Below are 14150 nucleotides of genomic sequence, written 5' to 3' on the forward strand. Positions count from 1 at the left end.
GTTTGCAGATTCCCAGATAGAAGTCTTTCCCTTCACATTGAAAGAACAGTTTCTTGTCATGGATGTTATGCAACCTCATTACATGGCAGATAAAGTGCATAATTTCCACTAAATAATGACTGGGAACAACCTTAAAAAGTTATGTCATCGACTTCTATTTTGGGCTGTGGTGGTGAAAATGTAGCAAGGTGTTCCTCGAAAATGAATCCAGAGTAACAAAGCTTTCAAGGAGATTTGATAGAGGTGTTCAAAATCATGAGGGGTCTGGACAGAGTAGATAGGGAGAAACTGTACCCATTGGTGGAAGGGTTGAGAACCAGAGGACACCGATTTAAGGTGATTGGCAAAAGAAACAATGGTGACATGAGGAAAAACTTTTTTTATGCAGTGAATGGTTAGGATCTACAATGCACTGCCTGAGAGTGTGGTGGAGGCAGATTCAATTGAGGCCTTCAAAAGAGAATTGGATATTTATCTGAGGAGAAACATTTGCAGGGCTACAGGGAGAAAGATGAGTTGCTCTTGCAGAGAGCCAGCACAGACACGATGGGCTGCACTGTGTACTGTGACCATTCTATGATTCTAGGATGCACTAGTGTATGTTGCTGGCCACTGTCTGCTGTATGACTGATGATCTGGTGGAGATAAGGATCTCATGCACATGCTAATCCCTCCTTTCTTGCCCTCTCTTCTAGTGGACTCAGCGCCAGCGGTCGTCAGTGGAAGCACGGTGCCCATGACTGTGAGGCACGCACACAGATGATGTCTGAGGCCGGATGGGGCAGTAGCAGTCGGATTGGCAGCAGCTCCGGAGGAATGATCACCCTGTGGTTCACACTCTGCCTCTGTTTAGTCACCGTCACCAGCGTCCCAGCAGCCAGGCTCCGCATTTCAGAACCTGAAGGGAAATCCACCAGTCGTCCTCCCTCAGGTAAACATTGGAACTGGAATTCCTTTCTCTTCATTTTATCGGTACTTTTTTAGGGCAAGGGAATTAGAATGGGAGGATCTGTGTTGTTTTTTTGCTGCACTTTTAAAAAAAAAATAATTCATTCTGGGCACATGGGCATCACTGGCAAGGCCACCATATATTCCCCATCACTAGTTGCCCCTTCAGAAGCTAGTGGTGGGCCTGCTTCTTGACCCACTGCAGTCTGTGTGGTGAAGGAGCTCCCATAGTGCTGTTAGGTAGGGAGTTCCAGGATTTTGATCCATGTAGGAACATATTTCTTACATAGCACAAGCAGTGACACTCCTGAGTAATTCATTGTGAGAAGCAATTTGTGATGTTCCATCTTAACAAAGCCCTTATAAATTCAGGTATTATTTATAAAAGTCCATCATTTTGGCTGCTCAATTTTTCATGGAAGTTCTATCCAACTGTCAACAGTTTGATTTCTATGGGGAAAAGAATCTGATCCGTTTAAAAATCAACAGTAACAAGCTTTATAAATCTCTTGATTAATTATTCTTTGTGCAATTATATGTCTGTAAGTGGGATCAAGGTCATTTACATCATCTGAACTTCATACTCAGCATTGTTGCTCTTGCTGCTCATTTTTAAGCTGCAGTAGCTTTTTTTATGTTGTTAAGTAACGGGATTTGCTGGATTTACGTCGGTCGTTTCCATCCATCGACCTGCCAAATTAGGTGGGAGACCAGCTGAAAAGACTGGTCAACCAGGTGGCAAGGCCTACCACTTCGTACAGCCCCGATCTCAATTTTCTGCCCCCCTGCCCCAGTCTGGCAGCTTCTTGCCCACCAATCACATGTAAATGCCAGCAGGATGTTAGGATCCAGTAAACTGCTTTCTGCTGCTAATCTCACCTGGGGAGAGGGTGATCCCTGGGACAACTGTAGACGGCCTGCTGATGCCCCATCTGGAGGAGGATGGCTCAGTGGTGAGCAGCTCTCACACTCCTCAAGACTCAGCCACTCACCATTTTAAGTGGCAACCCAGTCTAAGGCCTAAACAAAATCCCTCTTTGATCTTCAGGCTCTAGCTCCTGCTTTCCAGTGACTGCCTCCTCCTTAGGTTTTTTAAAAATTCATTCATGGGATGTGGGCGTCACTGATTATGCCTGCATTTATTGCCCATCCCTAATTGCCCTTGAGAAGGTGGTGGTGAGCTGCCTTCTTGAACCGCTGCAGTCCATGTGAGGTAGGTACACCCACAGTGCTGTTAGGAAGGAAGTTCCAGGATTTTGACCCAGCGTCAGTGAAGGAACAGCGATATAGTTCCAAGTCAGGATGGTGTGTGACTTGGACGGGAACTTGCAGGTGGTGATGTTCCCGTGCATCTGCTGCCCTTGTCCTTCAAGGTGGTAGAGGTCGCGGGTTTGGAAGGTGCTGTCTAAGGAGCCTTGGTGCGCTGCTGCAGTGCATCTTGTAGATGGTACACACTGCTGCCACTGTGCGTCGGTGGTGGAGGGGGTGAATGTTTGCGCGTGGTGTGCCAATCGTGGGCTGCTTTGTTCTGGATGGTGTTGAGCTTCCTGAGTGTTGTTGAAGCTGCACCCATCCAGGCAAGTGGAGAGTATTCCATCACACTCCTGACTTGTGCTGCCACTGCCTGTCCTGCTGCAGCATTGCCTGAGTTTTCCAGCCATTCACTGGTAGGCTCCCTCGTGGTGGGGGCTGGGAGCCCATCCTGCGTACTTTATAATCCCTCATCCCAGGAAAATTAGTCCGAGTCACGAGGCAGGGATAGCACGTGAAAGACTTGCCCCAGCCCTGCTTCACTGCGAAAACTAGAAATCCCAGTCCACTGGCTTTTTGGCGCTGCCTTTATCTTGGTGTTAGGAGGTGCTGTGGCAGCCAGTTCCTGGAGGGTGGCAGAAACTCCAAAGTAAGCTGGCAACATTCACTAAGGCTGGCTTCTAGGAAGATCAAGTGAATCCAGCTAGTTTACAGGAGGGTCGCCACTAGCTACACAAAACCAAGGAACTTCTTTTGTGGCGTGTGTGTGCGCGTGCGCGTGACTGTGTCTCTCTGTCTGTCGACATGTAGCTTTCTTCCCCCAATTTGTTTGCACGTACACTCACTCATTGACTCACGCACTCACTCACTCATTACACACAGAATGTGTCCATCATTTCCTACAAGGTATATTTGTATCTTGTCTTTCCGTGCGGTCATCTTTCATGCTCTCTTTGTCATATTTCTTTCTCTCTCTCTCTCTCTCTCTCTCTTTTTCCCCCTTCTTTCCATTTTTTCTCTCCAAATGTTAAAGACAGCAGAGCAGCTGTGTTTATTTTTTGAAGTCATGCAATGGAAAGTAGCTTTTTCCGAGTTTCCTGAAGGAGGTTTAAAAAATGGTGCTTGAGCTGTAACAGATTTGGCGATGTTAGAATCATTTACTAGCATAAAACCAACAGTTAAGCTGAGTTGTCCAGTGGAGGCCGGGCCGGAGCTGGAGGTGTCACCTTCCTCCCCTCCCCCTCCTTTATTTAATGCCATAAATCATGGCCCGGGTTGTTTTTTGTCAGCAAGAAAGCTGTAATAAAACACATATTCTAAATGTAACTCAACACAGCTTATTTTTCACAGCTAAACAGGTTGATTTATGGAGCTCCCGAGTAGCTGCTGATGAGCTTACTGGAGTTGGAAATAAAGACTCTGCTGATTAGCACTGGAGCCTGCTTTCCCCCTCCCTAAGAACTGTTGAGTCTTGTTGCTTAATGCGAACTGATTGTGCTGCATGCAGACTGTGGCTGAGGTTTCTAATGTGCTGGAAGGAGTTCCTCTCAGGAGACTGCTACCCCCCCTCAAGTCCACAACTGAACATAAGGGTCCTACTGCTACTGAGTGAATGCAGCTTTGTACTTCCATAGGCCCTCATCTGTAGAACCCACATTGAGCCAAAGCTTGCTGCTGGAGCCTTAACTTTCGTAAGAGACCTATGAAGACAGACTAGGCTTAAGCAGAGAAAAACGGGGTTGCTTTGAGGTGGGGCTGTGTAGGTTTCAGATATTAAGGTCTCCACAGGGAGATGTCTTGTTCCTGGCAGGAAGACAGGAGATGCCGGCAGCCTGAACGGAGTCCAAGGCATAGGCACAAGGGGCCTCATCTGGGCTAAATTTCCCCTCAGCTTGCTGGATCGGGAACAATGTTAGATTTTTGTGAATGAAAGTGGAGAGGCCGGACAGAAATCGAATGCGAATGTCATTAACAAGCTGCTCTGCAGACGATTAAAGGGGTCATTGAACTCTTTTAACTCTTCAAGGATCACGGTCAGTGTGTTCACCAGCTGAGAATGGGGATTCAGACACTAAAAACGATCTCTATAGGTACTTTATCCTTGAGAGGGAGCCGTCAATGGCAGACTGTCACTTCTTCTGCCACACTCACACATATAAAGGACCCCACTTCCTGAGGCCCAATGATGGCATTACAAAACCAGGATTTCGTAGGTTTTGTGAGCTACTGTAGGATTGGGCGACTTCTATACTAACTCGCTAAGAATGCAAAGCTGTTTCCGTGCATGCTTCATGTCACAACACATTTCACAGCATGACACAAGTGCGCGGACACACCGAGAGGCTGCCCTCAAATTGCCAGGCTCACTGTTTCCGGATGCACAATTGATGTCGCAAAGGGTTGTATTTTGCTCAATAATAATGCTGAGGCTAACAGCATTCGCTGTTCTTCATGCACAAATCAGACAGCAGCTTCTAGTGAGGACACATGCGCAGTTAAATGCAGCCCTCTGGAAGTTGCTGTCCGAGATGCTCCTCCAAAATCTTCCCAAAAGCTACAACACTGGCATCTACCCGACAATGTGGAAAATTGCCCAGGTATGTCCTATCTGCAAAAAGCAGGACAAATCCAGTCCAGCCAGTTACTGCCCCTTTAGTCTACTCTCAATCATCAGCAAAGTGCCATCAAGCAGCACTTATTCAGCAGTAACCTGCTCACCAATGCTCAGTTTGGGTTCCGCCAGGACCACACAGCTCCAGACCTCATTACAACCTTGGTCCATACATGGACAGAAGAGCTGAATTCTAGAGGTGAGGTGAGAGTGACTGCCCTTGATATCAAGGACCCCTAGCAAAATTCAAGTCAAGGGGAATCTCCACTGGTTGGAGTCATATCAGCACAAAGGAAGATGGTTGTGGTTGTTGGAGGTCAATTGTCTCCAGGACATCACTGTAATAAGCTTCCTCTTACCACCTTTAATGATGATCACAAAATGGAAACAGATAAAGCATCAGGATTGCACAAATTAAATAAAGCACATGAAGCATTTCTATCAGCATTTAAATAGAGACTTAAAATTCCCTCCAGCTTTCTCCATCCTCTCGTACGGTACAGATATCCTGAGAGCCTACTGAATTGAATCCTTTAAACCACAAGATTTTTATAAGTATTGAGAGTTTAAGAAATGCAGTCAGCATTTCAATTATTTCAAGCAATCATTTAATTGTAATTTAATTAAAGACTAACACACGGGTGTATCATTTAGAGGAGCAAGATTTAACTCCGGGTACTGTAATCGGCTTTCTGAAAGGAGGTTGGCTGTGCAGTCATCATTGAGCTGTTTGAGGTTCAGAATAATTTGATGGCCTTCCCACAAACCCTCCATTAAAACAAACTGCCCATTTAGCCTCTTCAAGAAGAAAAAGTCTACATGAAAAAGAAGGAAGTAACCCTTGAAAAAGAAATCAGGCCTGCACTGTACCCTTGCTATTGTTCAATGCTCCTCTCCAGTTACTGTCTCAGGTTGAATCAGCATCATATTCAGCCCTGAGCTCAATTTCCAGCCACATATCACCTCCGTCTTTCCACTCCCTCCATGACAACATGCACCACACTGTACTGTTTGATGGCTCCACCGCCGACAGTTTCAGAGTGAAGAATGAAGTGAAACAGGGTTGTCTCCTAGCCCACACTCTGTTTGGCAGCTTCTTCTTCATGCTCCTGATCTTTGCCTTCCCTGCAGATATGGAAGGAGTCTGCTTGCACACTAGGTCAAGACGGCAAGCTCTACAATCTATCAAGGCTGAAAGCGAAGACAAAAACACATTGCGTCCTGATCAGAGAACTCCTCTACACTGATGGTGCTGTGCTAATCGCGCACACGAAAACTGTTACAAAGAGTCATGGATTGTCTCTCTCGTGCCTGTTCTCCTTGACTATAAGTGTCAAGAAAACCGTGTTCATTGGACAAGGTGTTGCATCTCCACCCCTGATCTCACTAAATAACACTCCACTGGAAGTGGTTAACAAATTCTGCTACAATCTGATGCTTGATGCAGAGCTTGATACAAGCATAGGGAAAGAAGCTACCACCTTTGGCCGATTCTTGAAACGTGCATGGGATAACACCAAGCTGACCCTTTGGACCAAGCTGATGGTTTATAAGGCTTGTGTTCTCAGCACTTTGCTGTATGGCTGTGAAATATGGGCGACTTACAGCTGCCAGGAAAATGAGGTCAATAATTTCCATCTTCGTTGTCTGCCGCGCATTACGGGTATATCCTGGCAGGACAAAATCACAAATGCGGCAGTCTGTCAAAGGCAGAGCTCCCAAGTATGTTGACACTAATCAAACAGAGGTGGCTTCAGTGGATTGGACACATCCACAGGATGGAAGTCGCATACCCCAGGACCCTCTGTATGGTGAGGTAGCTGGGGCCAGATGATCAGTGGGCACCCGAAGCTCCACTTCAAGGATTCTGGCAAGCGTGACATGAAAACCTTAAATGTCAGCTATCTCACCTGGGAGTCACTAGCTGGCAAAAGAGGGAAATTGTGATACATCCTGTGGACTGGCGTGCACTAACACAATGATCAGTTGTTGCAGCAGCTTGGCAACAGACACCAAAGCTGAAAACAACAACTCACAGTGTCACTTGGCAGCTTCACGTGCGGCACTTGTGGTAGAACCTGCCTCTCAGGGATTGGCCTTCACAGGCATCAGCAAAGGTGCACCAAGAGAAGACACCCCACCTAAATGGATTGTTTGCTGCATATCCATCATCTTTCATGGATGGAAGAATATCGACACATCATCTGTCACAAAGAATGTCTTCTACCCCCATATCATCTTCCACCTCAGCCCCTACCTAGCCCATTTGCCGTTGAAACAGTCCTCTATACCAAGAAAACTATCAACTTTGCTTCTAATTTCCACCCTTCTCTCACCCTCACATGATCCATCTCCGACACTTCCCTTCCCTTCCTCGACTTCTCTATCTCCATCTCTGGGAATAGGCTGTCTACTAATATCCATTATAATCCCACTGACTCCCACAGCTACCTCGACTACACTTCTTCACACCCTGCCTCTTGTAAGGACTCCATTCTCCCAGTTTCTCCGTCTCCGATGCATCTGCTCTAATGATGCTACCTTCCACGACCGTGCTTCTGCTATGTCTTCCTTTTTCCTCAACCGAGGATTCCCCCCACTGTGGTTGACAGGGCCCTCAACCGTGTTCGGCCCATTTCCCGCACCTCTACCCTCACCCCTTCCCCTTCCTCCCAGAACCGTGACAGGGTTCCCCTTGTCCTCACTTTCCACCCCATCAGCCTCCAGAGCCAAAGGATCATCCTTCGCCACTTCCGCCACATCCAGCGTGATGCTACCAAATGCATCTTCCCCTCCCTTTCCCTGTCAGCATTCCGAAGGGATCGTTCCCTCCGCGACACTCTCGTCCACTTCTCCATTACCCCCACCACCTCGTTCCCTTCCCTTGGCACTTTCCCCTGCAATCGCAGGAGATGTAATACCTGCCCATTTACCTCCTCTCTCCTCACTATCCAAGGACCAAAACACTGTGAAGCAGCGATTTACTTGTACTTCTTTCAATGTAGTATACTGTATTCGCTGCTCACAATGTGGTCTCTTCTACATTGGGGAGACCAAACGCAGACTGGGTGACTGCTTTGCGGAACACCTCCGCTCAGTCCGTAAGTATGACTCCAATCTTCCAGTTGCTGACCAGTTCAACACCCCCCCCCCCCCCTCCCCCGCTCTCATGCTCACATCTCTGTCCTGGGATTGCTGCAGTGTTCCGGTGAACATCAACGCAAGCTCAAGGAACAGCATCTCATTTACTGATTAGGCACAGCACAGCCTGCTGAACTGAAATAAAAACAAGAAATGCTGGAACCACTCAGCAGGTCTGGCAGCATCTGTGAAAAGAGAAGCAGAGTTAACGTTTCGGGTCAGTGACCCTTCTTCGGACTGAACATTGAGTTCAACAATTTCAGAGCATGACGGGCCCCCCTTTTTATTTTTAGTTATTTTTTCTTTTATCTTTTTTATTTGTTTATTTTATTTTAGTTTGTTTCTACTGTGCCTACCCACTGTTTTTTTCAAATGTTTGTGCTTGGGGCCAGGCTGTTCATTTTACAGTCAATTGCCACCCTCTCTGTACTAACACTTTGTCTTTCAGCACACCATTAACATAGCATTTGCCGTTGTTCCATGACCATCTGGTCAGTTATTCTCTGTGACCTTGTCCTATCAACACCTTCTCTTTTGTTATCTCATGCCCCACCTCTGCTTTACTTTCTTAAAATCTTTTACATTTCCAATATTTGTCAGTTCTGATGAAGGGTCACTGACCTGAAACGTTAACTCTGCTCCTCTCTCCACAGATGCTGCCAGGCCAGCTGAGTATTTCCAGCATTTCTTGTTTTTATTTCAACTAATACCAAGGCTCTCCAGGCCAGTCTCCAATTCCCACCCTCTGTAAATTTCAGCTCATCCAAAACTCTGCTGCTTGTATCTCATCCTGACCTATATTGACTCACATTCCCTACCCCTCAAATTTAAAACTCTTATTCTCATGTTTAAATCCCCTGTCATAGCTCATCCCTCCCTATCTATGTAATCTCCTCCCTTCCCCCAAACACTTTGTTGCTCTGGCTTCTTGTGCCTCCCTGCCCCCTCTCCTTCCCCATTGTCCCCATCACTCGCAGCATGTTGTCAGCTGCCTGAGTTCTGGCATTCCCTCCCTAAACCCCTCCACCTCTTCACTTCCCGCTTTTCCATCAAGACCCTCCTTAGATTTCTCCTCTTTGAGCTTTTAGTCACCCCACCTAATATCAGTGTCCATTTTTGTCTGATTCCCCCTCTGTGAGGTGCCTTGTTTTTCTATATTAAAAGGCCCCGCCTTAATGCAAGCTGTTATTGCTGCTTGGTACTTAAGAACAAACTAGCATAACCTGAGCAAAAATGATTATTTTGGCTTAATACAAAGTAAGATGACTCCAGCTGTTATAGAGTAAGGCAAATCCAGATGTTGTGGGGTAAGGTGAATCCAGCTGTCAAACTATTGCCACAGTAATTGGCTCGAGGTAAAGTAAATCCAACTGTTAAAGGATATGGCAAGGCAAATTGTTGAGGGGCAAGGCTAATCAACAGTTAGGGAGTAACATGGATCCACATTCTCGAAAGGAAAATGATGCACTAACAGCTAAACTAATATATACAGTGCAGAACTAACTATTTACAGATAAGCCAACTCCAGATGTTGCAGAGTAAACTGAGTTCAGTTGTTGTGGGGCTAGTCATTGATTCGAATTGCAATACCAAAAGGCAGTTCCAGCTGGTGCAGAATAAAGCAACTTCCAGCTGTCACAGGGTAAGCCAATCCAGATGTTTCAGGGTAAAGTTGTGCCTCTGTTGTGAGGGGCAAAAAAAAACTTCAGCTGTTAGTGCATCATTTTCCTTTCGAGAATGCAGGCTATTCCTGCTAGCTCAAAGTCATGAATTGAAAATGCAGGTTAACTTAAATTTGAATTGTAAAGGGCTAACGAGCGATTTTAACCCATTTGAATTACCGGATAATCTGAATTTTTGGGGGTAAAATTGACGTTGAATTACCAGGAGTGGACTGTAATCTACAGTGAATCATTATATAAGCAACAGATTATCATGTGTAGGGGCACTGATTGTAACCAGTGGTCTGTATTAAGACAGCTGACAAAATTGCTTGCATCTACAGAGCTTTAACCTATCACCTACAAAGGAGATTTTTGCAATTTGCAGAACAATTCTTGAGAAAATAAAAGAATTACACTGCAACAGAGGGTATCATGAGAAGCTTTTTATGTTGTCTGATGCAACATAAATGAGATGCATGGAGTCCAGGTTGTTGAAGATCTCAAACAGGTTTATTACAGCTAATATATACAGTGCAGAGCTAACTATTTACAGACTTGCCCCTAGGTGTTACAGTAGCAGAGTGAATCTGGCTTGTAGTCATATGACTGCATCCTGGCATGTAGCTCATTAGCATAACTAAGATCTTAAAGGGACATCACTCTTAAAGGCAAATCACACAACAGAGGAGTTAAAAAAAAAAAGTTTTACATGTTTGATGGCCGGGCAGTTCTGGTTACCAGACTAGAGATCCAGGACTCGGATGTCACATCCTCCTTATGGCAAATTGGAAAACTGAATTTAGTGAATTTTCTAATTTGTGAACTGATAACATAAAATAACTATGAAAGCTGCTAGATTGTCGTAAAACCCAACTGTTTCACTAATTTACTTCAGGGAATGGAACCTGCCACCCCTACCTGGTCTGACTGACTTGTGAGTTCAGTCCCACATTCCATGGTTGACTCTTCATCACCCGCAGGGCAACCAGGGATGGGCGAGAAATGCAGCTTTGCCCACATTTGAGAAAAAATCTTTTTGAGTAAAGACAAGAACAGAAAAGGGAAAATTCAGCATGTTGCCTTTAAGATGAACATAAGCAATGTTTTAATAACTGTACTATTTCAATATCAAATAAGCCAGCGGCCTCTGTTCTCAGAGTGCATACACATTCTTGTGTAAAAGAGGCTTGAAAATTATATCACTTGAGACACAGGAAATGACTTCTGTTGAAAAGGTCACTTCCTTTCGGAAGTCGTAAGGAAGCTCAAATAATTGTGTGTACCTCAATTGCCAAATAGTTGCTTTAATTCATTCCAGAGCTGTATAATTTGCAAAATGTTGTCAGTAGGTGCTGTTTCTCTAAATAATACCAGAGGCCAGGCCTAAAATGAGGTACAAGTAAATTGCTTGATGGGGCAATTAGAGCTTGTGTGACCATCTGTAAATGCCAAGGTGTTAACCGTTTCATTGCTGACCTTAAGTGATATCCTTTTCATGGTCCTCTTAAAGGCAAAGCACTGTAATGTGGTTATCAGGTCAAAGAGGTGCAAAGCAATATGATGCAGTTTCTGTGGAACCTAGCATCTGCTGCAGTTTAACCTAGAAGCCTTTGCTGACATTTTGTTGCAAGTCTAACAGCTGCCAGCGAGATTTGCTGAGAGTTCACTTGTTGGTTCACTCAGTGGTTTCCAGTTCAGATTGAATGTGAGCAGTGGGGTGCGCAGTGAGGTGTTGGCTGCTGGCCAGAACTGTGCCGGGGAAAGCTCTTACAAAATACATAGTTAGAGACTTAGTGGAAAGAAGAGTCCTCATAATAGCCTAAAGTACGAGTGGAAGCAATAAAACTGGGGGACTTGAGGAGAATCAAAACCTCCTTGTATGAGAGTTACCACCCTCTCTGCAACCCCACTGACACAACTGATGATGTTCCCTCACCGAGACAGAAAATAGATAAATACCACCAGAAAGAGGATTGAGTGGCAAACAGCAACCACCATATCAGTGATGGTGCAGCTATGAGCAGTGGATTTTGGTGGCAGTCTTTATTTTGTTGCTCTCTGCAAATTAACGCCACTTTAAGCTCAGTTGTTTTTCAATGAAACCCCTCCCAACATATTACTCACTCAATGGGTCCCTGGCTGATATCTTTTTGCCCATTTCAAGCCCATAGAATGCTGAGAATGTTCGTAGTGGCCTGTCGGAGGTCAGATGAGATTTGAACCTGAGACTTGGTGGTCTAAGTGGCTGAGTTACTCACTGGCCAGTTCCTTTAGCAACTGAGCTTGTGCTGCATGTTTCTGTTATATTTCTACATCCACAGTAGATTTTTTTCTCTCAATGGTTGAGGCTACATTGGTTCTTTTGTTCCTGTTTTAGTCCATCGCCCAATAGAAATTGTTGCCATTTTAGACTATGAATGTAAATGGGAAACACATCTAGAACATAAGAAATAGGAGCTGGAGTAGGCCATTTGGCACTTCAAGCCTGCTCTGCCATTCAACATGACTGATCTGCTGCTTCAGCTCCCCCTTCCCTCACTATCCCCATATCCTTTAATTCTGTTGGTACCCAAAAATCTATTAACCTGTGACTTGAATTTACTCAACGACTGAGCATCCACAGCTCTCTAGCAAATTCCAAAGATAGATAACCCTTTGAGTCTGTGTCCTAAATGGCTAACCCCTTATTCTGAGACTGGAACCCCGCATCCAAGGTTCCCAGCCAGGGGAAACATTTTCTCAGCATTTACCCTAACAGGCGCTCGTAGAATTTTCAATAATCTGTTCAAATATTAGACAAAGAATGAGTGCACAGATGTGATGAAGGTCTTTACACTAATGCTGCAAATGGTAATTTCCAGGCTTTGCTGCCTGTATGTTTATTACTGGACAACAGCACTGTCAACTCCCATTACAATCTGTTAGCAGGTGAAACCAGGAAAGTAGGAAACCTCTTAATACAAAACCCTTGAATTAAATCAAAATTATCGAAAGAGAGAAGGACACTTCAGAGACATCTCAAATGGATTAAATATTTGCAGTAGAAGGTAAAAGTCATTATTAATAATAGAATTAACAGTTCCTTGGTTTTACTAAAATAAACATAAAATGCTGGAAAAGCTCAGGGGGTCAGTCAGAATCTGTAAAAAGAAAAGACAGGTTATGGCATTTGGAGTGTGCGCCCTTCATCAGAATTGAAGAATGAGAGATAAACAGGCCTTTTAGTAAGATTATAAAAATAGAGAGGGGGAGATAATAGATACACCATTCACAGGAAGGGAGTAAAGCCCCGATTGTAGCCTAACTCTGCTGGCGGGAACAGGAAGGGTTGAGGTTGGACGCTCCATTTGCACCCCACTTTATTTTACTCTCCATTGACCTCATACAAATAGCAGTGATTACACTTCAGAAGTAATACATTGGATGTAAAACACCATGGGACGTCCCAAGCATGTGATTGAAATGCAGGTTCTCTCAACTGTTTTCCAAATTCCCTTTCCATAAACAAACTATTGAGGTTTTTAATACAGATCTCAGTGATATTACGTAAAGTACTTCATGACTGTGAAAAGCTAAACCATAATTATACCTGTAAGGTTATTTAATGAATTAAAAATTATACTGCCAGAAGGATTACAGATGCATGGTCCAGCTGAAATAATTCTCAATATTTAGGGATTTTCAGATTTGTCTAATAGGATAAAATGTCATTACAACTTCAAACTAGCCTAATAGTACAGTAACTAGCTCAAGGCCATCCACACACAACCTGAAGGCTAAGCAGATGCCGGGCCAATGTTATTCAGCTGTGCCACTTGCGGAAGGAATTGCCACTCACGAGTCAGTCTCTACAGCCACAACAGACGATGTTCAATCCAGAAGGGATATACATCCCTTGGCGCAGTCTCCTGAGACACACAGGTGCCATCATCACAGTAACTATCTCAAGGCCATCCACACACGCATGACCTGAAGGCTAAGGAGTGCTGGGGAGGTGTGGGGTGAAGAGCAGGACAAAGAACTGGAGTGGAGATCAAAGATAAAGTTGGATCAATTATGGTACAAAAGGTTTAATAGTATAGAAAGAGGAATTCTGCATGAGCATTTCTTTTGCAATACTGTGAACCAGATCTTGTTGGGTTAAAGAGCCAGAGGGGATATGCAGAAACTTTTTTTTACGCTGCGAGTTGTTTTGATCTGGAACACACTGCCTGATAGGGTAGTGGAAACAGATTCAATAGTAACTTTCAAAAGGGAATGGGATATATACATGAAAAGAAAAAAAAATTGCAGGTCTATGAAGAAAGAGGGGAGTAGGACTAATTGGATAGCTTGGCACAAGCACTAAGTGCTGATTGGCTTCCTTCTGCTCTATCATGCTCTGATAAATAGCTTTTACGTGCATTTAAATGATCACAAACAGAAATAGCAGAGTACAGATCTGTAACTAGGATTTATGATTAATTGACAGAATATAATGCACATCTCCCAGATTGCAAAACTTGTTTCTCTGCCCATATATCATAGTTGTGATC

The 14150-nt window shown here is 44.5% G+C and overlaps 1 protein-coding gene across 9 annotated transcripts in view; it reads left to right on the top strand.

Annotated features, from left to right (window-relative positions):
* LOC137369084 (fibroblast growth factor receptor 3-like) overlaps positions 1-14150 on the top strand; it is a 262049-nt gene that overhangs the window by 47326 nt on the left and 200573 nt on the right. For all 9 annotated transcript variants that reach the window (XM_068029736.1, XM_068029727.1, XM_068029752.1 and 6 more), the window contains exon 2: positions 696-931. In XM_068029736.1, the coding sequence (XP_067885837.1) occupies positions 760-931 (172 nt within the window). In that variant the 5' untranslated portion in view covers positions 696-759. The remainder of the gene's footprint in view (positions 1-695; positions 932-14150) is intronic.

The sequence above is a fragment of the Heterodontus francisci genome, chromosome 1 (genome assembly GCF_036365525.1).
Source record: "Heterodontus francisci isolate sHetFra1 chromosome 1, sHetFra1.hap1, whole genome shotgun sequence".
In the NCBI taxonomy this organism is placed as follows: Eukaryota; Metazoa; Chordata; class Chondrichthyes; order Heterodontiformes; family Heterodontidae; genus Heterodontus; species Heterodontus francisci.